We start from the raw sequence: 24935 nt of genomic DNA on the forward strand, positions 1-24935 counted from the left end.
GCCATGGGTGCGCTCATGCGTTCATGATGCTGTGTGTGGCCACATACTTCTCTGGGATGGTTTTGTCTTCATCCCATGGGAAGTCAGCGAGGAATGCCCACAGATTATATCAAGATTTGCTTCTAGTCTGTGGACCATCATTCTACTCTGGAGTCTGGAAATCTCTAATAAAGTCCCACGGAAGCCTGCCTATTTGTGAAAACTCAGAGTACACTGGAAAATAAGCATGCCAGTATATATCTGGTGCTTTTTAGGTGTGTAGTCTTGCTGGAAAGTGAGATCCTTTGATTTTGCTTTTCTTTTTCTTTTTCTTTTACTTTTTCTTTTTCTTTTTCAAGAGAGAGTTTTGCTATGAAGCTGAGAACTCGGTCTTATTATCTTTGTTCCAGCAGACTGCAGAATGCTGGGATTATAGGCATGTTGTGTGCTAACCTAGTATTTTATTTTATTTGTTTTAATTCTTTTACCTGCTCTGTGTCTTATATTAAGAATAGTCTGGTTTTTCACATTGTTACTAGAGTTCATCATCATGCCTGTTCAGATGAGAAAATTTAGGTTTAGAGTGGTTAAGTCACTTGTGTAAGTTCATACATTTGTATTTGAATTAGAACTTGAATTCAGGACAATCTGACTTATGTAACACAAGACATTCATGTTGTACCAGGACACAGTTTGTGCATCTGTGAACATTTGTTCATTCCTTGAGTATTCACAAAGTGCCTGTGGTATACTAGGCAGTCTGGATGCTGGAGGTGTGTCAGTGAACACAATAAACAGAAATGCATGCCCTCATGGAGTGACCCTTAAGTGAGGGTGACAGCATCAGATAACGAAGACAATTGAATGATGTTGTAGAAAAAGGTCTTATAAACATTTTGAACAGTAGCAATGAATAGTACTTGTCTGCAGGAAGAACTTCATCCAGGAGGAGGATCCAGGTAGGCTTGAGGAATTGAAGAAAGTAAGGGAATGTGCTCTCAGTATCTAGGAATTTTCGGGGAGGAATACTATGGAAGTTCCCGTGGGACATTGAGGACTGGTGAAAAGGAAGGAGAGTGGGAGCTTGTGCCAGATTGGGCAGACCTTGCAGGTCATTGTAAGGACCTTGAATGGAACAAGGGTTTGGGCAGAGGGTGATAGTACAGGGACAGAAGATGCATTGTTGGAGATGTGTCAGGTGGTTAGGCTGGTGGACATATGCAAGGGAGCAGTTACTGTCATGGGCCATGTAATCTAAGGCCAGGAGGGCTTTTTGGAGTCAGTATGCCAGCGCGGGCTAGGTGCCCAGGGAATAGTGATGGCCGTGGCATTATGAAGACATGGTACTACCAAGACATGGTGCTGCGGCTGTCAGCAGTGAGAAGGTGGAGCTGTGCTCTGCGGGGGTGGAGGGGGGAGACACATGATCACTTGGGGAGAAGTTGAGGGACATTGAGCTGCTGCGCATTGATATCCTGAAGAGTCTGGTGGACAGGGTGTTAGCTAAAAGTCACAGCCCTCAGGAGGTGTACAGTGAGAGTGACCTTAGGGACCAAAGTGACTGAAACTGCACTGGATAGCGGAGATATGCTCCAACGCTTTCTCTGTTTTTGTTCTTACTTGTCATTTAGACTTCATTTCTAAATTTACCTTGTTTAAATTTTTTTTTTTTTTTTATAGATTTGGGACTCAAAATTGAGGCACGGAGATAAACCATTTATTGAGTTGAGGACATAATTGTAACAGGCTGGGGGGTGGAAAGGAAGAGGGAGAAAGAGGTAAGGTGGGATGGGTGCCCCAGAAAGCGCAAGAGGGTCCAGGAAAGCAAGAGAGGGCTGGAGAAAAGGTTTTCTGGGAGGAAGACGAAGCTGCCCTGCAGAGAGGCCTTGAGTGGTGTGTGGAGGCTGCGGTGCATGAGGCCCCTTCCCGCTGGACGTGGCTCCTGAATTCCAGACCTAGTCTAGGCATGGCGGTACGTGGAGGAGAGAGCTCTGAGACTTAAACTCTTCCTTTTCCTTCCTGAATGAGTCGACTTTTTACTCATTAGCTTGTTATCATTTGACCATGTGCTCTTGGTCTTTCTGATCTTCCTTTAAAACTGCCTCATAGACTCTTCTTAAAGACTTTTGGGGGTATTTTTTTGTTTTTTAATTAATTAATTTTTTATTAACAATTTCCATGATTGTAAACAGTGTCTCATGGTAATGTCCTCTCTCCCCCACTTTCCCCTTTGAAACTCCACTCTCTATTGTATATCCTCCCCTCTCAATCAGTCTCTGTTTTATTTCGATGTCATCATCTTTTCCTCCTTTTATGATGGTCTTGTATGGGTAGTGTCAGGCACTATGAGGTCATGGATATTCAGGCCATTTTGTGTCTGGAGGAGCACATACTAAGGAGTCCTACCCTTTGGCTATTACATTCTTTCCATTACCTCGTCAACAATGGACCCTGAGCCTTGGAAGGTATGATAGAGATATTGCAGTGCTGAGCACTTCTGTCACTTCTTCCCACCACCATGATGCCTTCTGAGTCATCCCAAGGTCACTGTCATCTGAAAAAAGAAGGTTCTGTACCAAAAGTGAGAGTATCATTAATATATGGGTATGAACATTAAGAGAAGTGATTACCAGGCAGTTTGACGAGCATAGCATATACATTTAGCAAGACAACAGCAGATATTACACCCCTAGGGCTCATGACTACCCCTGTTTTAGGTTTTCAGTATCAGGGATATATTCCCTCCCATGGAATGGACCTCCGGTCTAATTAGAGGGCAGTTGGTTTCCACCAGGACAGACGTGCCACTATTGCACCTGTTAGCTCACTGTTGCACCTGTTGGCTCATTTTGGGGGTTATTTTTGATCATAACTTTCATTTTAGTCACTTTGTGGTATCATGACATATTTTCTCAGATATGGACTCCATGTTGGGAGTTACTGTTGATATCCACATTTCCAAGTGGCCCCTGTGAGGCTGCTTGCTGACTGGTTTGATTTTCATGGGAGGAGCTGTCTAGCTTCCCTGCTCAGGGGCTTTCTCCCCTGCCTCCTCACATGGACATCTGTGCTGCCCAACCCCCCGAGGATTGTTTCCTCCAGTCTCTGTCTCACAGGACCTAGTCTGATATAGGAGGGTTCTCCCCTGTAGTCATGATGTCACCCCATCATTTCAGGGTCCCAAGAACACTTCTTTCCTAGGTATTTCCATCCTTTTAGGAAATAGTCCCATCCGTGATCAGCCTTGGTCAGGTTGGAGCCTCCTCTGTCTGCCTGTTCTGGCAGACCACTCCTTGCTTCATAGCCTGGCTCCTGCCTGTTCCCACTCAGTGGTGTTTGTGTGTGTGTGTGTGTGTGTGTGTGTGTGTGTGTGTGTGTGTGTTATCTACACACCTCTCTATGTCTCTCTCTCCCTCTGATTGAGTGTCTGTTACCTAAAATGTATAGGGCCACAAGTGTTCAAATCTCAGACTTTGAATTGTAGGATATTAGTTTATGTAAAATGAGACATCTTGGGAACAGAATTCCAGTCTGAACATGAAAATCATGTATATATTGAATCTTTTTTTATTTATTTATTTATTTATTTGAGAGCAACAGACAGAGAACGAGGCGCAGAGAGAGAGAGAGAGAGAGAGAGAGAGAGAATGGGCGCGCCAGGGCTTCCAGCCTCTGCAAACGAACTCCAGACACGTGCGCCCCCTGTGCATCTGGCTAACGTGGGACCTGGGGAACCGAGCCTCGAACCGGGGTCCTTAGGCTTCACAGGCGAGCGCTTAACCGCTAAGCCATCTCTCCAGCCCTATATATTGAATCTTGAACACGTAGCCTGAAGGTAATTGTATACAATATTTTTAGTAATTCTGTCCATGAAATGAAAGGTTCATAGTCTGGAATTTTCCATTTGTGACACTCTAGTGTTCAAAAGTTTTGAACTTCGGATTTTTGGATTAAGGATGCTCACCCTGTGAATATTCACTGGTGACAGCTGGAAGCTCTCCTCCCCCTTCTCTGGCCTCCACAGCTTTATTATTCCCTGCCTTCTCATTTCTCTTCCTTTTGGCCATATTTACACATTTTTATGAATTTTTACGAATTTTGTCTTAATTTCTGTGAAAATACTTTTTTCCCCCTTTTCCCTCTGTTGTGTTTTGCTTGTGGAAGGAAGCAAGCGGGAGAATCAGACAATTGTACTGCATTCCTACAGGAAGCAGGCATTGCTTCGAGTATTATAGAAGCGCTTCATGATATCTTGAGAAATTAGGACGGAGGGAGGAGGCTGGGAATCATTGTCATCTACACTGGAGTCACTTGGTGGCCTGGGTCCTCCTTGGCTGCTGGGGCACAGCATTACTGGGCCAAGTAGTGTTGGAGAGGAAGGGAATGCCATGGGCAAAAGGAGACATCGGGAAGGCTAGAGGTCTGCCAGGTGCAGGACATCCTCACTATGTCCTTCCTGTGTGCATCTTACCCGCCTTCTGCAGAGACAGGGCTCTTGGCCCTCACCTCTGCTTGCTGTCTGTACAGCAGTCCCTGTGCTAAAACGTGAGCCTTTGCTAGGAGGTACAGTCCGGAATGTTCTGGCCGTCTGGGAATCTGACTTTTTATTTACTCATGGTTGGCAGATGACTTGTTTTGGCCATGGTGCTAAGGATCAGGTCCTATGAGTCGAGTCAGCCTTTTATTAATCGACAGGAGCATTAAATTACCCCAAACTGTGGCTCTGCCAGCCTCTGGGCTTTTCTACCTGTGTCGTCTCTGGGGAAAAACCCAGTGAGGAACTTCTACCTGCTCTAAACTTGAGGTTGCTTGGCAAGGCCAGGTGTACCTGCAGGGGCGCATGCCAGGAGGCACAGTACCGTCACTGGGCTGGTTCTTGGAGGCGGAGCTTCTCTGGAGACTGACTCCACAGTCTCCCTCAAGGAGGGAACCACCAAGAAGATAAAAGCTCCTTCCTGTCCCAGTCACAAGACAGAGCCACAGATAAAGAGAACTTTGAAAAGAAGCCACAGGGTTTCAACATCTTTCTGATTCTCTAGGACGAGCCTCCCCTTGTGATGTTGATATATTATTAAGTAGACCGAGTCCACATGACCCACATGACCTTTTCTTGGAGCCTTTTTGTGTTGATAGTTTATGGCTTTTTTTTTTTTTTTTTTTTTGATTACCTGAGGTAGGGTCTCACTCTGGCTCAGGCTGACCTGGAATTCACTATGTAGTCTCAGGGTGGCCTCAAACTCTCGGTGATCCTTCTACTCTGCCTTCCAAGTGCTGGGATTAAAGGGGTATGCCACCATACCTGGCAAGTTTATGTATTTGTGTTTATTTTTATTTATTTATTTGAGAGCCACAGACAAAGAAAGAAAGAGGAAGGGAGAGACAGAGACAGAGAGAGACAGAGAGAGAACAGGCTCACCAGGGCCTCCAGCCACTGCAAAGGAACTCCAGATGCGTGCGCCCGCTTGTGCATCTGGCTAACATGGGTCCTGGGGGATCGAGCCTTAAACTGGGGTCCTTAGGCTTCACAGGCAAGTGATCAACCACTAAGCCATCTGTCCAGCCCCCAAGCTTATGTATTTTTAACTGGTAAAGATATTTTATAGATTGGGAAGATGGCTCAGTGGATAAAAGCACTTGCTTAGAAAGCCTATTGGCTGGGGTTTAAGTCCCACCCACCCACATTACAGCTGGATGTGCATTCATTTGCAGTGGTATCAGGAGGCCCTGTCATACCCAAACACACACACACGCACACACAAAAATAACTTTTTATAATGATACTTTAAATGGACATTTTCCTGTCTTCCTTGTGCTCCATAATGGATCTGAATTTCAACTCTAAAATTTATTATAAATAGTATCTAATAGAGAGCTCTGCTGTGTTTAGAAATGTTTTCACATATATTGTATAGTTCTCCACATCACCTTACAGTGCAGTAGGAACTGATAGATAAGGAAAGAGTTCAGTCTTCTCATATTTAGGGTTTTTGTGGTTCTGTTTTAGTCACTTGTATGTAGCTGTTAGGTACATGCCATTCTCAGATAGGAGCTGACTCCTTCCTCCTCTTCATGGGATATAATTGCCATTTATGTTGAAATTTATCATTTCCTCTGTAATCCTCACCATACATATATCATAGATTATTAAGTTATGTTGTCCTCAAGCATGAGTCACAATGGTTAATTAAGATATGTTAATAAGAATACTCTTCTTGTCCACATCTGGCTTCGGAGGAAATGACGTAGCCCTTCCTCCTGTACTCTCGTTTCCTGACCCTCGTTACCTCCAGTGAAAGGAGCTTACTTGCACTGCCCAGTTTAAGTCACTGACATGGGAAAGCTAGGTGGTTTCTCAGCATGTGGCTGTTGAAGCAGCTTGGTTTGGAAATGTGAGGTCAGAGCCCCAAAGTCAGCAGCACAAAGTGTGATCAAAGCCAGGGGGACTCTGCAGTCCACTTGCTGGTCAGTGTAAACTTGTTCTTCCTCTCTGTGGAGGTTGAGACTGAATTGGAATGTCAAAATCAACTAAGGATTTTTTTTTTTAAGACCTTTATTTTTCTGAGGTTAGCTGTTATACATCCGTTAGTTTGGATTGAGCAACAGTGATATGGCCTGCTAAAAGATAAGGTAGCTGAATTCTTCCCTGGGTGATTGGGAAACAGTTGTTTTTGAAGGTGGTCTGTGTGGGTTTGGGAAGGTCCTTGTAGCGTGCTTGTCTATGTGTCAGGAGGCCAGGTAGGTGAATTTACACATGCTGGAGCATTAAAAACCCTGACGTGAACCTCTGTTTGCATTATTATTATTATTATTTAACATTTTGTTTGTAAAAACAAAATTTTACTGCCCAAATAAGAAACAAGGCACACGTCTGTGGTGAAGCACGTTCCTCAAGCCGGGATCCGCTAGGTGGCAGCACACTCACACTGAACGAGAAGGAGCGCGTCTCCCCGCGCTGGGCTGCAGGTGGCGCTGTGCTGCTGAGCAGACGGTGACGCACGTTTTGGTTGAGTTGTATTTCTGTTACGAAAAACTGTAATGTACTCTGGAAGTGAGTAATGGTGAAAATAGCACAAAATTGTGGATAATGACAAAGGAAATTTTCTTGCTATATTCTTCTAAAGGTACATCTTGAAAGAACCCCTTTTATAATTTGAAAATCATCTGTTAATTTTCCTAGTGTTTTTTAAATAGAAAATATGCCAGTTAAATGAGCCATCACTTTCCTGTAAATACATAACAGCCCAGACCATTGGGAAAGGGAGCCATGAGGACTAGAGTGCAGGAGACCAGGAGCGTGAGCGGTTCTTCTTTTTTTTTTTTTAATTTTTTTTGGTTTATTTATTTTTATTTATTTGAGAGCGACAGACAGAGGCAGAGAGAGAGAGAGAGAAAGAGAGAGAGAGAGAGAGAATGGGTGCGCCAGGGCTTCCAGCCACTGCAGACGAATTCCAGATGATGCGTGCGCCCCCTAGTGCATCTGGCTAACGTGGGTCCTGGGGAATCGAGCCTTGAACCGGGGTCCTTAGGCTTCACAGGCAAGCACTTAACTGCTAAGCTATCTCTCCAACCCAAAAAACTTCTTAATGATAGTTTTCATACTTATATTTAGTGTATTTTGATAATAATTCCATCCCACTACTTTGTTTTATCCATCTCCCTCATCCTCTTCCACCAAACCCTTCTTTCCAACTAGTCTCTCTATTTTTATGTATCTCCCCAGCCATTCATGATGGACTGTTGATGGGCCCAGTATTGTGTTGGTAACAACAGTCACTATGTGATGCCCGCAAAGGCCGCTTCATGTCTGGAGACAGCCTTCTAAAGCACTCCACCCCATCCTTTTTGTTCCCTCATGGTCACCTGGGTTGAGACAGAAGTTCCCATAAAACACTTTATCTTACCCTACCTTCCATGAGAAAAAGAATTAATCTTCACTGAAGCCATGCAGTAACAGAATAGTAGAAATGTGATACATTGAATACCTGCAGAAATGTTTCATTGTGATGCAGAGTAACTCTAATCCTCTTCTTCTTCTTTTTTTTTTTTTTTTCTTTCTTGAAGTAGGGTTTTGCTATATATAGTCCAGGCTGACCTAGAATTCACTATGTAGTTTCAAGCTGGCCTCAAACTCACAGCTATCCTCCTACCTTGGCTTCCTGAGTGCTGAGATTAAAGACATGTACCACCAAGCCTGATCCTGATCCTCTTTCTACATTAATGAAAGAGCAGCAGGTAAAAATAAATTATTCCAGCCAGCACTTGTGGTGTCCTGGTAGCATATTTACAAACATACAACTTGGTGTGAATTCAGTGGAAAATTTTATTTTGCCAAACAGACTTAGTTATACAATGAGTACTTAATGTATTCAGGTAATATGCTGAGTTGAAGTTATGAATATATAGTATACTAATTTTAGTAATTCAGAGTGACAAATCAAATAGCTTTTTAAAACTCTTTTGTTGACAACTTCCATAATTATAGACAATAAACCATGATAATCCCCTTCTTTCTCTCACTTTCTCCTTCACAAATCCAATCTCCATCATATCCCCTCCCCCTCTCCATTATTCTCTGTTTTATTTTGATGTCATCATCTTTTCCTCCTATTATCAGGGTCCTATTCAAACAGCTTTTTAAAATATATATTTTATTTACTTATTTATTTGCAAGATAGAAAGAGGCAGAGAGAGAGAGAGAGAGAAGGAGGGAGAGAATGGGTGCATCAGGGCTTCCAGCCACTGCAAACGAACTCCAGATGCATGTGCCACCTTGTACTTCTGGCTTACAGTGGGTCCTGGTAAATCGAACTGGGATCCTTTGGTTTTACAGGAAATGCCTTAACTGCTAAGCCATCTCTCTAGCCCTGAAACAGCTTTTTAAATTTATTATTTATTTGCAATCAGAGAATGAGAGAAAGAGGCCAATAGAATGGATATACCAGGGCTTCTTGACACTGCAAATGTACTCCAAACACATGTGCTGCTTTGTGCTTATGGGTTTGTGTGGGTATTGGGGAATCAAACCTGCGCCATCAGACTTTGCAAGCAAGTACCTTTGACCACTGAGCCATCTCTCCAGCTCTCAAACAGCTTTCCATAAAGTATAGGATAATAAATATTTTAGTCTTTCCTGGCTCAATGTAATCTCCTGCAAGTTCTTCATTTTCTTGTTGTTATTAGCTCTTTAATACATGTTCTTAGCATGGAGGCATACAAAACCAGGTTGTGGACCCATTGGGCCATATTTTGCTGCTGATGGTGTCGAATGGTAATGCTAGTGCTATGTAAAATGTTGTCCCTAGAATCTTTAGTACATAAAACCTGAGGAGAAAGCAGGCATTTATTTCTTGACCAGTTTCAACTGGGTGCAAGGGTCATGGTCACTCATTGGTAGGCCACAAACCACACTTGGATGCACCTAAGCCTCAGCTCAACTCTTTTAAACTACTTCAAGTTGGACTCACTTACATTTCCTCTATTTGTTTTGGCTACTATCACACACTTAGATGTGAACTGATCTCTTGAATGCTTTCAAAGTCTTTTTAGAACATTGAGAAATACTGTTTCGAAAGCCAAGAAACCTGTGTTCTAATCTCAGTGCTTCTACTAAAGAGCTACAGTTTCTTGGACAAGCAGTTATTCTCTGTGCTTCTCAACTTCTTTTAAAAAATTCATTAGAAAGAGATAGAGAGAGCAACGTGGTGGTATACGCCTTTAATCCCAGCAATCAGGAGGCAGAGGTAGAAGGATCACTGAGTTTGAGGTCGGCTTGGGACCATAGAGAGAGTTCTAGAACAGCTTGGCTGCAGTGAGATCCTACCTCAGGAAAAAAAAAAAATTTCATTGTTATTTGGATGAGAGGGGAAGGCTTAACAGTTAAGGCGCTTGCCTGCAAAGACAAAGGTTCAATTCCCCAGGACCCACATAAGCCAGATGCACAAGGGGCACATATGCGCCTGGAGTTTGTTTGCAGTAGCTGAAGGCCCTGGCATGCCCATTCTCTCTCTCTTTTTCTCTCCCTGCCTATTACTGTATCTCTCTCTCTCTTTCAAATAAACAATTTTTTTAAATATTTAAAGAGAGGGAGAGGGAGAAAATGGGCTTGCTAGGGTCTCTGGCTATTGCAAATGAACTCCATATACATGTGCCACCTTGTCATCCAGCTTATGTGGGTTCTGGGGAATCAAGCCTGTGTACTTAGGCTTGATAGGCAAGCACTTTAATCACGAAGCTATTTCCAAACCTTCAACTTCTTTGTTTGCAAAACAGGATTCAACCAACATCATATATTTTTTCAAAATCAGTGATAATTTCAAATTTATATTCCCATATGATAAAAGTCACCTCCTAAATGTCACCTGTTGGTGACAGCTGAGATTGTGTGAATGTCTTCCAGTTTTAGCGTGCATGAATGGTCTTAATCCTTTCCAGTTATGACACAGATGACTAAAAAGATTGTTTCTAATTTTCTTACTTTTCTTTTCATTTTTCTTATTTTTTGGTTTGTTTTACTCTAGTCCAAGCTGTCCTAGAATTCACTATGTGGTCTCAGGGTGGCCTTGAACTCACAGCAGTCCTACCTCTGCCTCCCAAGTGCTGGGGTTAAAGGCGTGTGACACCATGACAGGCCCATTCCTAATTTTCTTATCCATTCCTCCTTTATGACTATAATTCATTCACTTTGTATTATAATTAAGTATAGAGTCAACGTAGTTTCTTTCTTCACATTATTTATGCCAGTGTATCACTCATTTCTTTGCTGTCCTGGTAAAATGTGAGAGATAATGTTTCCGGTATAAGTGCAGTTTCTCGTGTTAACCTTCCCACTCAATTTGCTTTTGAAAATCAGATCCATTTTTGTTGTCAATTAGACTTAAACAGTTTTCTTTATCTTTTTCTCAGTTCTTGTTGTCTATCATAATGTCTTTGGCTTTCAGCTGCTCAGTTACACACTTGCTTTTCCTTTATTTCTGTGGCCCTGACTTTCCTAACAGTTATCCATTTATTTCTCCTTATAATAGCTGTGGAAATCCAGAGGGCTCTGAATCAACTTGGGACACCTCAGGATTCCCCTGAATTGAGGCAACAGCTGTAAGTATTGAAAAGAAAAAGATAAGAAAACCCATTTTTGTTACTGTAATTTTTGTACTGTGTGTTTTCTGGAGAAACTGATAGAAAAATTACTAAAGATTTTTTTTTTAATTTTTTTTTTTGTTTTTGTTTTTTGAGGTAGGGTCTCACTGTGGCCCAGGCTAACCTGGAATTCACTATGGAGTCTCAGGGTGGCCTTGAACTCATGGCAATCCTCCTACCTCTGCCTCCCGAGTGAGTGCTGGGATTAAAGGTGTGTGCCACCATGCCTGGCAGCAAGGTTTTTTTTTTTTTTTTTTTTTTTTTTTTTTTGTTACCTTATCCAGACGTTTGTACTGATTCTTACCAAAGCAAAACTTCTTTAGTTGGCATTTCTTTTTTATCCCGATTGTTTTTGAGAAATTATATGCTTCTCAGTGTGATTTACTTCTCTGCATTGGTCCCAGTTTTATTTTGTTTACATCAGTACATAGTTGTACTAACTACTTTCCAAAACTTTATACTTAACATGCATGGCTTTACTTGCATGCATAAATTTATGTAAGTAAAAAATTTAAAAACTTGACATAATGGTTCATGCCTGTGAGACTGCAGAGTGAGAACTGTTTCATTTTAAAAATTTTTACTTAAGGGCTGGAGAGATGGCTTAGCGGTTAAGTGCTTGCCTGTGAAGCCTAAGGACCCCGGTTCGAGTCTCGGTTCCCCAGGTCCCACATTAGCCAGATGCACAAGGGGGCGCATGCGTCTGGAGTTCGTTTGCAGAGGCTGGAAGCCCTGGCACGCCCATTCTCTCTCTCTCCCTCTATCTGTCTTTCTCTCTGTGTCTGTCGCTCTCAAATAAGTAAATAAAAAAAAATTAAAAAAAAAACATTTTTACTTAAAAAAAAACTTTTCACTGACAGCTTCCATACATGTAGACAACATACCATTATCATAATCCTCTCCCACCAACCCTGTACCTCACCTTTTCTACACCCCTCCTGTGAGTCCCTTCTTTCCAGCTAGTCCCTCATCTGCTGTTATGTAGGTAGTGCCCCTGTGAGGCCATGCGTCCTGTGACCAGTTTGGGTCTGGAAGACAGCACCGCAAAGCACGCCTCCTCTTCCATTTGCTTTTATAAGACCCTGTTTCAAAAAAAAACACCAACAAAATACACACACACACACACACACACACACACACACACACATACACACACACACATCCATATACATATACATATACATATACATACATACATACATACACACACACACACACATGTGTATATATATATATAGTGAACTTGTGGAGAACATATTTCAGTAAGCTAATATGCTTGTAGGACAATAATAGTATTTTGTGATGTTTTGTAAAAACATATAGATTATACAGTTTTTCATCTTTTCTGATTTGAACCTTAAGAAATTTAAGTGAGGTAGTCAGAGCTATTAGCTATTCCTAGTTTGCTCACAAGGAAAACTTATTTCTTTGGTTTTATTGATTTCCCCACTATTTACACACTCTTCATTTTCAGTGCTTTAAAAGCGGAAAATTTAAGTGATATATGTTTATACTTATATACACTACGTAGGTAATAGCAGTTCATATATTTAGAAGTGTAATTTGAAGGTATATACTTACCTGTATGATATATTTTATTTTTCTGCAGTAGATAGATATCAGGATGGCAAACGTGCTTAAAGCTAATAAATCATGTGTTAAAGTAAAATGGAATGAAAATATATCATTCTGAATTGTTATGATATCTTGTGGAGTTGATAGAAATTCTGAATACAGAGACATGATCAGTAAGGTTGCCCTGGTAAAACTTTGTCCAATTCCAAAGATTTCAAAAGGCATATCAAAGATGGGATGTTTGGTACATGGAGATAAAAATTGGTGATGGTTTTCCATATTAGATCCTCCTGGGCAACTTTTACGTAGTCCTCTTTAGTGTGGTCATTCCGTGTGTAGGTCTGTGATGTGTATGAGAGGCACTAATGTAAGTGGTAAAGCAGCACTTTAGTACAGGGGGCTTTTGTTGAGTGTTAAGTTTGTAAATTAATATTTGTACTTTTTATGATAGCTCAGAAGATTCGGGTATAGATATTATATTCCCTTTTTGTTGTGTTTTGTTTCTTTTTAAAGAAATGCTATTAGTTTTTGTATATCATACTTCAATAATAGTTTTTACTGTTATTGCCTCTTCTTTTCTATTTTTTAAATTATATGGGAAATAAATGTTCACATAAAGAAATGGAAGAGACTAGATGTACCTAAAACCTGAGAAATTGGAAAAAAAAAATGTCTTTACTTATCCATCTAACTTGGCGGGTATGAGACACAAATAAAACATGCCCTTTATAAAAAACCAGACAGTCAACACTCCTGGTTAAAATTCCTTTTGACTTAAGTAATTTCCTTTTTTTTTTTTTTTTTTTTTTTTGAGGTAAGATCTTACTTTAGCCTAGGCTGACCTGGAACTTACTATGTAGTCTCAGGCTGGCTTTGAATTTAGTGATCCTCTTACCTTTGCCTCTCAAGTGCTGGGATTAAAGGCATGCACCAATATGCCCGACATCGCTTTCATTTTAATGTATAGGAAATCATTTTTATTAATAGATGAGGAAAATTCACATGTGTTCCTGATATTTCTGTAAGCTTTGTTATCCTGGGTGAATGAAGAACCTGCTATGTAAAATTTACTTAGTATTCATAAAAAGTAGAACCTAAAGATTTTGGCTTGACAGAAGAAATTGAGAAGTCAGTTTATAAAACTATAAGCAGTTAGTTCTAACTCACAGTTTGAGAATATAAATATTTTTTTTCTAATACTGTTCATTAGAGTTAACAGAAATGGCAGAGTTGTGACTCAAATATATAGTTCTTAGCCTTTTGCAAATTTTTTGTACACAATTATTTGTAACAAATGTCTTACCAAATGCTTTCTGTTTCTCTTGCTTGCCCATCGTGGCTGGTGTTACAGAAGAATAGTGCAAACATTACATCTTTCCTGGGGAAAAGGGGATTTTCTTTTTTAGTTTGTGGTGAGGGAAGGTGTGTAAGGGAGGGATTATTTATGTTGAATGTTTAGACTTTCTTCTGCATGATACACATGTTATATTATCTTTAGAAAGCTTCATGCTGTATGAATAAGAAAATAAAATATTTTAAACTTAAAAAAATATAGTTCTTTATAATGTGTGTTTTTTCTTTCCCTTTAGGCAACAGAAGCAGCAGTATACTAACCAGCTTGCCAAAGAAACAGATAAATATGTTAAAGAGTTTGGCTCCCTGCCCACTACCCCCAGTGAGCAGGTACCATGCTTTAAGAGCCCGGGTTGTTTTGAATGTGAAGGGAGTGAAGTGCATACGTGGGGCTTTGAACTTGATGCTAGAAGAGAAATTGGGGAGGCAAAAACTTGTATTTGAGGTTCAGTTTCAGAATATAAAAGTATATGTAGTTGCTCAGCTAGTATCTTGTGGTTCAGTGAGGCAGAAACTGTTCCCATACAGTTGCGCTGACTCATAATTAAGTGCAAAGAGCACGATTCCCGCTTTCCAAAGCTGCCTTCTCACAGCATGTGCGCTCACTCAGCATGCGCTGTGGGCACACATCTGCCTCCTTGTTCCTTACTGCCAGTTAGTACAGATGCAAGAGTATCAGGTTTTATTTGCCTAAAAAAAAAATTATTATTTTTAGCCTCAGAATCACGACCCACTTTTTATTAGCTATGAGAAATCCAGCACATTGGGTCTTTCACCTCATGGTCAATGTGCTATGTTTTAACAAAGTGTCAAGATGTGATTGAGAGCGAGCCAGTAAGTCCCTGTAAGCCTGTAACTGGGGAGTGAGTAAAACTGTTAGGATTAAGAGCCAAACAGTGGTAAAGCCACTAGCGCAAAGCCTGCTGGAGTGAGCAGCTCCACTCAGCAGGATTTCCACTCTCTTTCCTGTAGCGGCAAAGAAAGATCCAGAAGGACCGCTTAGTGGCCGAGTTTACAACGTCCCTGACAAACTTCCAGAAGGTCCAGAGGCAAGCGGCTGAGAGAGAGAAGGAGTTCGTTGCTCGAGTAAGAGCCAGCTCCAGAGTATCTGTACGTATTGCGTGAAGTGTGCATTCCCTTGAGTTTTAAACTGTGGAGATCTGTGACTGTCCTGGGAATCCAAATGAGCATATCTTCAGGGTTTTCTGTCCGACTCTTAAGAAGCATGGTGTCATATATCATTGGAGTCATCCATTGTCCTTGCTGCAGAGCAACTGGAAACATATTCTACTTAAATATAAAAACCTGTTTTGTCAAATGAGAGTAGAGGTCAAGGGCAGCCAATGTCATAGGGACTTGGTGCCGAGGATGTGAGCATGTGCACATGCTGGTACAGAGAGCACCTTCCTCCTGGGCTATAGGGGATGATGGTGTTGAGCATGGCACATGTGTCAGACTCCTGTTGAGAATGGGTTTGAACCCAGAAAGCGTAGATGAAGAATGATCCCAGGTGGAATTTTGAGTTCATCTAGTTTTAAATTCCCTCAGAAATGGTCACAGGGTTCTTATCTTTTACTGTAGAGGTTTTGTAATGACATTAAATTTTAGCCAAATGATATTTATTATTAATTCCCTAAGAAGAGTTAATGAATTTCTTTCTTTTAGCTTAAGACATACTTTGTTAATACTTGAAGCAGTTGGCCTGGACAGTTGGAACAGGAACTTGTCCCTCACTCTCCACATGCATCTACACATGTCACACACATAAATAAAGTTAGGCTACCTTAAGGAAAAATATGTGTTTACTTTTTCTTATTTTTGCTTTCTTGCCTATTCCATTCTCTGACTGAATATACTCAGGGTGGTTTTCCTGAAGACAGTTCAAAAGAAAGGAATCTTGTATCCTGGGAAAGGTAAGAAACAGAAAACATTTTTTTAGATCAAATGATAATTTTTTTCTTTTCACAATTTTTATTAACATTTTCTGTGATCATAAAAAATATCCCATGGTAATACCCTCCCTCCCCCCCCCACCTGCACTTTCCCCTTTGAAATTCCATTCTCCATCATATTACAACCCCATCTCAATCATTGTACTTACATATAAACAATACCAACCTATCAAATGATAATTTTTAAAACTTCACACAGTATAGTCCTTGAAGTAATATAGTAGAATTTTTTTATAAATTTAAAATAATAAGTGTGAAATCCTTTAAGATATTTATTATAAAATATGAAATTAATTTTATATATAAATATTTGCTGACTTAATTTTTTAGCATAAATTATTCTCTCAGTTTGAAGTCAGCTAAGAAGAGAGATCCAAGTGCCAAATTTAGCTTTCAATGATTATGTAAGTCTTAAGTCCACATAGGATAAAACTTGAGAATGGAAATTGAATATCATTTTAGAAATAGATTCTTAGCACCATTTATTTATTTATTTATTTATTTAGACTTTTTGAGACAGGATCTCACTATTCTGCTCAAGCTGGCCTAGACAGATTGTTCTGTCTCAGCTCCTTAGTGCTAGGGTTATATACATGTACCACCATGACTGGCTCAGTTTATCACTTTTTTTTTCTTATTTATTTATTTATTTTGAAAGCAACAGACGGAGAGAGAGATAGAGGCTGATATATATATATATATATATATATATATATATATATATATATATATATATATATATATAGAGAGAGAGAGAGAGAGAGAGAGAGAGAGAGAGAGGATGCGTGCCAGGGCCTCCGGAACTCCAGACGCATGCACCCCTTTGTGCATCTGGCTGACATGGGTCCTGGAGAATCGAGCCTCCAACTGGAGTCCTTAGGTTTCACAGGCAAGTGCTTAACTGCCAAGCCATCCCTCCAGCCCAGTTTATCATTTTTATATCACCAATTCTCTGACTTTAAAAAACAAGCTATCTTATTTTGTGAGTATGCCTTAAATAAGAAATAAGTCGCTTTTCCGTATTGATTTTTATTAGCCAGACACAACCCCAGGTACAGGTACAGGATGAGGAAATTACAGAGGATGACCTTCGCCTTATTCATGAGAGAGAGTCTTCCATCAGGCAACTTGAGGTAAGAGCCATTTTGCAGTGCCAGGCTTCTGCTCTGTTCCGTAGCCCATGCTCATAGCACCTTGACAATGCTGGGAGAGAAAACACAGCCAGTGTTTCAGTGTGGCATCATTGATGGCATACAAAATGGAATCATTCAGTAATGCTTTTGGTGCTAGGGTGAGAGAGCACACAGGAGTGTACTTCCCCCCACCCTGCTGTTGATCTTGTTAAGTCACCCACAGACCACCATCGTATTGAGAAGATGCCATTCTAAAGATGAATGCCTGTACAGGGGATCTGCATGGCATTCCACAGTGCATGTATACATCATCCCAGCACCAATAAGACTTTTTACAATGGCTTGAAAAGTATTTTACTTATTTTTACTGTGTTTATTGTCTCAGGAAAACCTAAGGATTTGTTAAATCATAGTGCTTGTGAAGCCTACCTCAGTTTCCAGACAGTGGGTTAACAGTAGCCTATAGTGGCTAGTCTGTTGAAGGTTTCATGTACCAAGCACTGAGTGATAAATTACCTTAACTATCTCATTTCCTCTTCACAAGGGCTCTGTGAACTAGTTCATTTTGTCCTTATCACAACGGGGGAAACTAAGGCTGGTGATGAACACATAAACTTCCCTACTCACCTGTTGGAGTTACCATCATATTGTTGGTATAAAACATCCAACCAAAGCAACAGAGGAGAGGAAAGGTGTTTATTTTGGCTTACAGTCTTGATGATATCAGGGGAAAACATGGCATGAGCCAAGGGGGGGTATCACTTCTGCCACAGCTGGTGGAAAACAATAGCAGAAAAGTGATACGAACTTTCGCAAGGGGGAGCTGGCTACAACACCCTTAAACCTGTCCTCAACAACACTCCTCTTCCAGCAAAACTCTACCTTCCAAAGTGCCATCAACTGGAGACCGAGCATTCAAAACATGAGTTTATGGAGGACATCTAATTCAAATCACCACATCACCTGAGTAAAATATTTAAATCTTTGATTGGGAAAGTACTTATATATTGAAGAAAAGGAAAATTTTAATTTCTTTATCCATTATATATATTTTTACCAGTAGTGAAATTTATAACTTCACTATAATCTATTGGATATTCAAATTTATTAATGTAGGGCTTTAATTCTATACCCAATGTTTTGTTCACTTAAATTCTCAAATTGGCGGGTCAAGTTTTACAGAAATATGTCCTAAGAAGAGAGTGCTTGATGGTTTAAGCCAAAGTTACCATCGTGCCTGGCCTGCTTACAGTTCCTTCCTTTCCATCCCATGTCACTTGCTGAATGCCACAAACTCGTTTTAGACAAGAAGGGGCTGTTCAAAAGGCCTTTAGTTAGGATTGTTGGCAGTGTAAGTTTCTAAGATCTGTATATTAATTTAAATATGTTTTTGCCTCTGTGTGAGTTGTGTGAGTGGGAAGAAATTAGTTTCTTTTTGTCCTTTTGGTTTTTCTCTTTCTTGTGTTGTGGGGACTGAATTTCTATTTATACATAATAATGTGTACCTTTTTGTCTCAGGCTGATATTCTGGACATTAATGAAATATTTAAAGACTTGGGAATGATGATTCATGAACAAGGGGACATGATTGGTAAGTCCTGCTGATGTAGATTTCGTGGTGCAGGAGCCGATTACCCACAGTTTACCTGAGTCATGAGATAGTGGTCCAAGGGAGAGAAACTGCATCCTACCCCCTCCTCGGACTCCCTGTCATGAAAGGTCTCGTCTCTACAACAAAGTGTCACCATTGGCTTTACCCAAAACAGACCTGGGTTTTGGTTCTTCTCATTGGAATGACCAGATTGTTTATTTCAGAAGGCCCAGGTGTATTCTGGGCCTCTTGCTCCTGTGACTGGAAGAGGCCCCATGGGACATCATGCCAGCCTCTAGTCCCAGTTTTAATCCCAGTTTAATTCTCCTCACACTGAAGACTGTTAGGAAAATTCATCTTTTAATCATGTGTTGTTTTATGCAGACTAGATGCTAAGAATTCTTTCGAAGATTTTTTTTCAAAGAGTTATTAAAAATTTCTATAAGGTTAGGTAGAAGTAAAAATTCTTTAGTTAAGGTATAATCCCAACATTGATCAGGATCTTTGTTATTTTTACTCTTTTGAAATCTGATAGGCATGAATATCTGAGCATGTCTAAAAATACATTTAATATATATTCTGAATTTGGTTCACTTGAAATATTCATATCTTTAGTTCATTATAACTGCTTTTTGTTTATTCTTTGCTCCACTAGTGCCAGTGCATCACAGGACAAACTTACAAAACCAATGTGTTCACTTACCCAGCACATAGTTAGTGAGTACAGACCCTGCCAGGGCTCAGATCTAGGCACTGGGGATTCATCTAACCTTGAAGTACTAGTTCAAGGCCAGCCCTCATGGGTCTTAAAACTGGAAGAGAAAGGAACAATTTAGCAGTAGAAATGCAAGTAAACAGTGACATAGTAAGACAGGACTTCTGGGGTGGAGAATGCTGCACTTTACAGTCATTTCAGTGAGGACTGGGCAGCAGCAAGGAGCACATCTGGGAAGGTATTCCAAGCAGAGGGAGTGGCAAGTTCAAGGTCTGGAGGGAGAAGCCTGACCATGTTTTTATTCAGTGAAAATAGCAGGGGGTAGGGAAGATGATAAGGGTCCATAGCTTACGTGCTTGTTGAATGAAACTTAGTGGCTTATTCCTGGAGCATCAGCTTATGTTAACAGTTCCATGTGTGAGTGTGTGCTTTATTTTAAAGACAGCATAGAAGCCAATGTAGAAAACGCAGAGGTGCATGTTCAACAGGCAAATCAGCAGCTGTCAAGAGCAGCAGATTACCAGGTAACGTTAACTGTGTTATGTTTTCTATAACAGTTTTTATTTAACTTTTGCATATAACCAATTTGAAGTGAGTGTATATGCTAACTTTATTTTTTTTTATATTTGTGCTTATTTGAGAGAGAATGAGTGAGTATAGGTGTACCAGGACTTCTTGCAACTGCAAGAAAACTCCAGATGGATGCACCACTTTATGCACTTGGCTTTACACCAGTACTAGGGAATCAAACCTAGGCCAGCAAGCTTTGTAAGCAAGAACTTACACCACTGAGCCACCTCTCCAGCCCTATATATGCTGACTTTAAAAGTCCATGGGGAATGGTCAGAAATATTCCAGCTTAAAATTGGTTTTAGTGTGTGTATTCTAGGTTGATCTGCAAAGATAGAATGTTTAATGTCCAGGGCAATGAGATAGCAGGAGACAGTGCCAGGTGTTTTTTCCCCATGCTTGTCTATGATGTCATTGTGATCTTATAAATTAGAGAGGCCTCTTTGATAGTGGTTTTTTTTTTTTTTTTTTTTGATTTCCTGTTCTCTCTTACCTTTTCTTGATATCATGGGCACTCTGGATTAGAAAGGCAAAAGTCCTTGTCCTAGAAAAGTTTCTTCAGGTCCAGTAGGAATTCTCTTAGTTGGTAGCGCCATTAATCTTTACATAGTATGTCAACACTTAGCAGTTCCTTCTGCAGGGATGTTCACTTCTTAAAGGGATCATGTTCATATAGGGAGTCCATGTGTATGTGTCCAATATTAATTATGTGTCATGTACTGTACCACTGTCAGGGCTGCGGACCAGCAACACTTCATACCACATGTAGATCTTTGTTCAGTGAGAATAAGACCAGGCTCCAGAAGGTTCTGAGTATCATATCACCATTTGATTTCCCTCTGCAAACTTCTTGTTTTCTTGTTGTTCATAATTATTATTTTCTTGGACTTTACAGCTTTCTATAATATTTTTACCTTTCATAGATATTGTCCATTGCTTTTTACTTTCCCTTATAATCTAAGAAGTTGCTTTTTATGCCACTGCCATTTTTTTTCCACACTGGATAAATCTCTGTATGTTCACTGATGTGTAACACTTTGTTCAATGACATGTAAGTAATACCAAAGTTCCGGAAAGCTGTTCTTTGTTTGCATTCGTAGTAACCTCCGACTGTTAACCTAAGTCAGTAACTTATTTCTTGATATCTCTCTCTCTCTCTCTCTCTCTCTCTCTCTCCCTCTCTCTCTCTCTCTCTCTCTGTCTGTGTGTGTGTGTGTGTGTGTGTGTGTGTAGTGCTGGGGATTGAACCCAGGACTTCATGCGTACTGAGCAAATACTCAACACTGAGTTACGTATGCCTTGTGTCTTCTTTCTTAAGCCCAACCATACCCCAAGAAAACTATCAATAACATTTACAGTTGTTCCCTAATTATAGCATTAATTCAAGATGGATATTCTTTGAAAGAATATTGCCACATGCATTGTGGAGCTTTTTGAGAGAATACCCAGCCAAAATGTGAGAGTGATAAGCCATTGCTGATTTTACTTTTGAAATGAACCTAGTTATTTTCAGTTGCTCTATTTAATATGCTAAATGTATAAATTTGTCTTGTTTTTGCATCTGCAGCGCAAGAATAGAAAAACCCTGTGCATCATTATTTTCATCCTGGTCATTGGGATTGTGATCATCTCTCTCATCATATGGGTATTGAAAGGCCAAGGTTAAGGAGTGGTACATTGCATTGCATTGTCTAAATTATGAAGGAAGATCCCTATAATCATGTTTTTATTCTTGTTGTGACTTGTTGTATAAAAGATGATTCCCATACTTTGTTATTTTACTGGGTTAATTTCCTTTGGATTAAATCTGGTTATTTTCTAATACTGAAGGTTTCAGTTGCTGGCATAACTTACAAACTTTTCATTTCAATAACTGTTGGATTTTGTTCACATTGTATATGCCTTTCATTTATAATTTATTTACATTGCTTGATTTAGTTTTTTGAATTACTGGATTTGAAAGTATGTGTTTGTTCTGTGTACATCTTTGTTACTGTATAAAATAAATCCAGATTTGTGTTATTTTATTAAATATTGTATAATTTCATTTCAATTTGGCTGTCAAATATTCTTAATAGCAAAAATTAATACGTCTATCTCTTTTTTTTCTTCTGGTTCAGATTAAGATTATGTAATTTTTATTAATTGCACTTTTTAAAGATTTACTTTCTTTGAATAAAATCAGTGAATGATTTCCTAACATGTATCATGCACTTGATGTGTAAATAAGCATTTGCTATGGATTACCTAGAAAGGTACTAAGAATAGATTGTTTTGTTCTATTTAAGTCTGATGTGTACTAGGGAAAGTGAAGTTACTATAAATGTGCATTGTAATTTGGAGAAAGAATATGGAAAATCCATGTCTATTATATTTGGAATATAACAACTCCAACTTCTTATTCCACATAACATTCTTAACAGTTTGGTCTGATTTTATGAGCCATTATTTACATGCTGTTATGTCCTGTAAAAGAATGATTAACCATGTTTCTTTAGATCTAACTTGGTTTTAAGAAGTAACTTTATGGTAGTTATGTTTTTGAGCAACTAATACTTAAAAGTATTGCTTATGTTGAGTACATCCTTGGTTACATAATGAATTGGATATTTACCAATGGACTCACTTGCCTTCTTATATCAATGTTATTTCTGTATACTAATCTGAATCTGTAAAGAGAGACTACTTTGTTTATAGTTTGTATTTTATAATGTTCTTCTTCATCAGTTTGGTAGTGAAGGCAGTGTTAATGTGGTGCTCTGAGATTTCAAGGGGAACAAGTGAAATATTAACTAAGTTAGTTGTATCCTTGATACCAAAATAAAGATGACTTGTAAGGAGCTTGGATAGGTCTGCTTTCTGAGGACATCTTCTGTGGGGCCAACACTTACCTCAGACCTCCTCACCTGTACAGCTAGACATCTTTTTGGATCATGAATTTACTCAAAAGTGTATTTTGAGGGATTTGAGTGTTTCTATTCGCTAATGTGGCAGGTATCAGCAAAATTTTGTTTTCCACAAAAGGGAAAGAGAACTTTTTTGGAAATGACTGGAATTTTGAGAGTTTCTATTGCCAGAATCAGACATTTTTCATGGTCAGGGTGAGCTATACAAAAAGAGTTCATGCAAAGACTACCACTTAAGGTCATTGTAAGCCCACCAGGCCTGTTGGAACGTGGTCTTGTGCAGGTGCCCATCAGCATGTGGAGTGCCATACAGCACACTGGCAGCACATGACTCAATCAAAACCCCGGGGGCATCCACAGAACGGCCTTCCCACAGACCTATACTTGATCAAATGTTTATCCTTTATTCTCATATAGGCCAAGTGCATTTACTTACACTTATTTCATGGTATGTTCCCAGCAACAACCAAAAAGCATTGTGAAAAATTGGTGCATGGCTCTAATAACTTTATTTAAAATGTACTCAGATGGTGCTCATCAATCTGTGATTTAAGATGAAGTTTTAGTGGCTTACATTCTTTTAAAAATTATTTTTTTCTTTGGTTTTTCTAGGTAGGACCTCATTCTAGTCCAGGCTGATCTGGAATTCACTGCGTAGTCTCAGATTGGCCTCAAACTCATAACAGTCCTTATACATATGCCCCCCAAGTGCTGGGATTAAAGGCACGTCCCATCATGCCCAGCTAAAAAGCATTAATTTTAAAGGAAAATTTTTCATAGAGTTTTAGAACATAAAACATAATCTTGGAGAAAAAACTTAAGTCAAAAAAAAAGTGAAAAAAAAATACTCTAGGTCAATTTTAGTCTCTCTCTCCCTCCCTCCCTCTCCCTCTTTCTCTCTCTCTCTTTTGTGTGTGTGTGTGTGTGTGTAGTCGAGGACCCTAGCCCATGAAATGGCCTCGTAGTTAAGGTGTGTCCTCCTACCTCAGTTAGCCTGATAAAAAGACTCCCCCACAGGCCTGCCCACAAGACTGAGATTAATCAGCTTGCTCAACTGAATTGGCAGTGTGGCATTTAGTATTTGGCCATTGCATCAGTCAGTAAATATGAAGATGAGTGATAGTAAAAGAATTAGTTTCCTTGTAATATAGTGCAGCATTTTAAAAATTGGGCTGGGGTCATCTCTTTTTAGAAACTGTGGATACAGGCACAGGTAGAGGCCAGTGCAAAGCAGCAGTGTCAGGAGAGGGCCCTGAGCGCACAGCGCTGTGGCACCTGCGGCAGGGACCAGTGACACCACACCTCGAAGAGTTTGCAACTGGGCTGCTCGTTGTCTTCACGGCTTATACGAAACATGGCCCGGTTTCACATAGGAAAGGCTGTGCTTTGAATACCAGCTTTTAAAACACATCTATAAAGAAACTAACAATGACTGTGAGGCCTTTTAACCCCTGAAATAAGTCTGTAGTGTGAGCAAGAAACATGTACGATTTCTGTTTCATGTTGAGAAATGAATGTTGAAAACCTGCAGAAAAAATGAGTCCTCGCCCACCTTGGTAGGGAAGATCAGTTCACAAGAACGATCATTCGTTGGCAGTCGAGCTTTGGGACAGCACAAAGCATGTTGATTGGGGATGTTTGTTGCTGAATGGTGTTGCAGTTTATTTAAATATGAGAATTCCTCAGTCGTGTATATAAAGAACATCAGTCATCTTTCTTTTCTGAAAAAAACTGCTGTATGTTTTACAATTCAATTCATTAAAACAACAAAAAGTAAAAATAAAACCACTACCCTGTCAGTTCCAGGTCTCGTTAGTCTTCTGTAAGAGGTAAGTGTTAAGTGGTGTAACCTGTGAGCAAGAACGTACACTTACCCACGTCTGCCTCAGTAGGAGCTGGAAGATACAGCAATGCACCTTTTTACTTTTTTGACAAAATTCATCACACCATGTCCTTAGCTACTCAGCAGTGAAGATGAAACCATTTCCCATTTGTATCCTCATGGTGACACAGGAGATAGGAGTGAGA

General features: G+C 39.8%; 1 protein-coding gene across 1 annotated transcript in view; it reads left to right on the forward strand.

Moving 5' to 3' along the window:
- The window catches only part of Stx7 (syntaxin 7), a 50323-nt gene extending 25617 nt beyond the window's left edge, over positions 1-24706 (forward strand). The window contains exons 3-10 of the mRNA XM_045159162.1: positions 11001-11070; positions 14277-14370; positions 15013-15150; positions 15901-15953; positions 17029-17125; positions 18644-18716; positions 19873-19955; positions 21569-24706. Of these exons, the coding sequence (XP_045015097.1) occupies positions 11001-11070; positions 14277-14370; positions 15013-15150; positions 15901-15953; positions 17029-17125; positions 18644-18716; positions 19873-19955; positions 21569-21667 (707 nt within the window). The 3' untranslated portion in view covers positions 21668-24706. The remainder of the gene's footprint in view (positions 1-11000; positions 11071-14276; positions 14371-15012; positions 15151-15900; positions 15954-17028; positions 17126-18643; positions 18717-19872; positions 19956-21568) is intronic.
- Positions 24707-24935: the final 229 nt, after the last annotated feature.

This window comes from Jaculus jaculus, chromosome 9, assembly GCF_020740685.1.
Source record: "Jaculus jaculus isolate mJacJac1 chromosome 9, mJacJac1.mat.Y.cur, whole genome shotgun sequence".
NCBI classification, from domain to species: Eukaryota; Metazoa; Chordata; class Mammalia; order Rodentia; family Dipodidae; genus Jaculus; species Jaculus jaculus.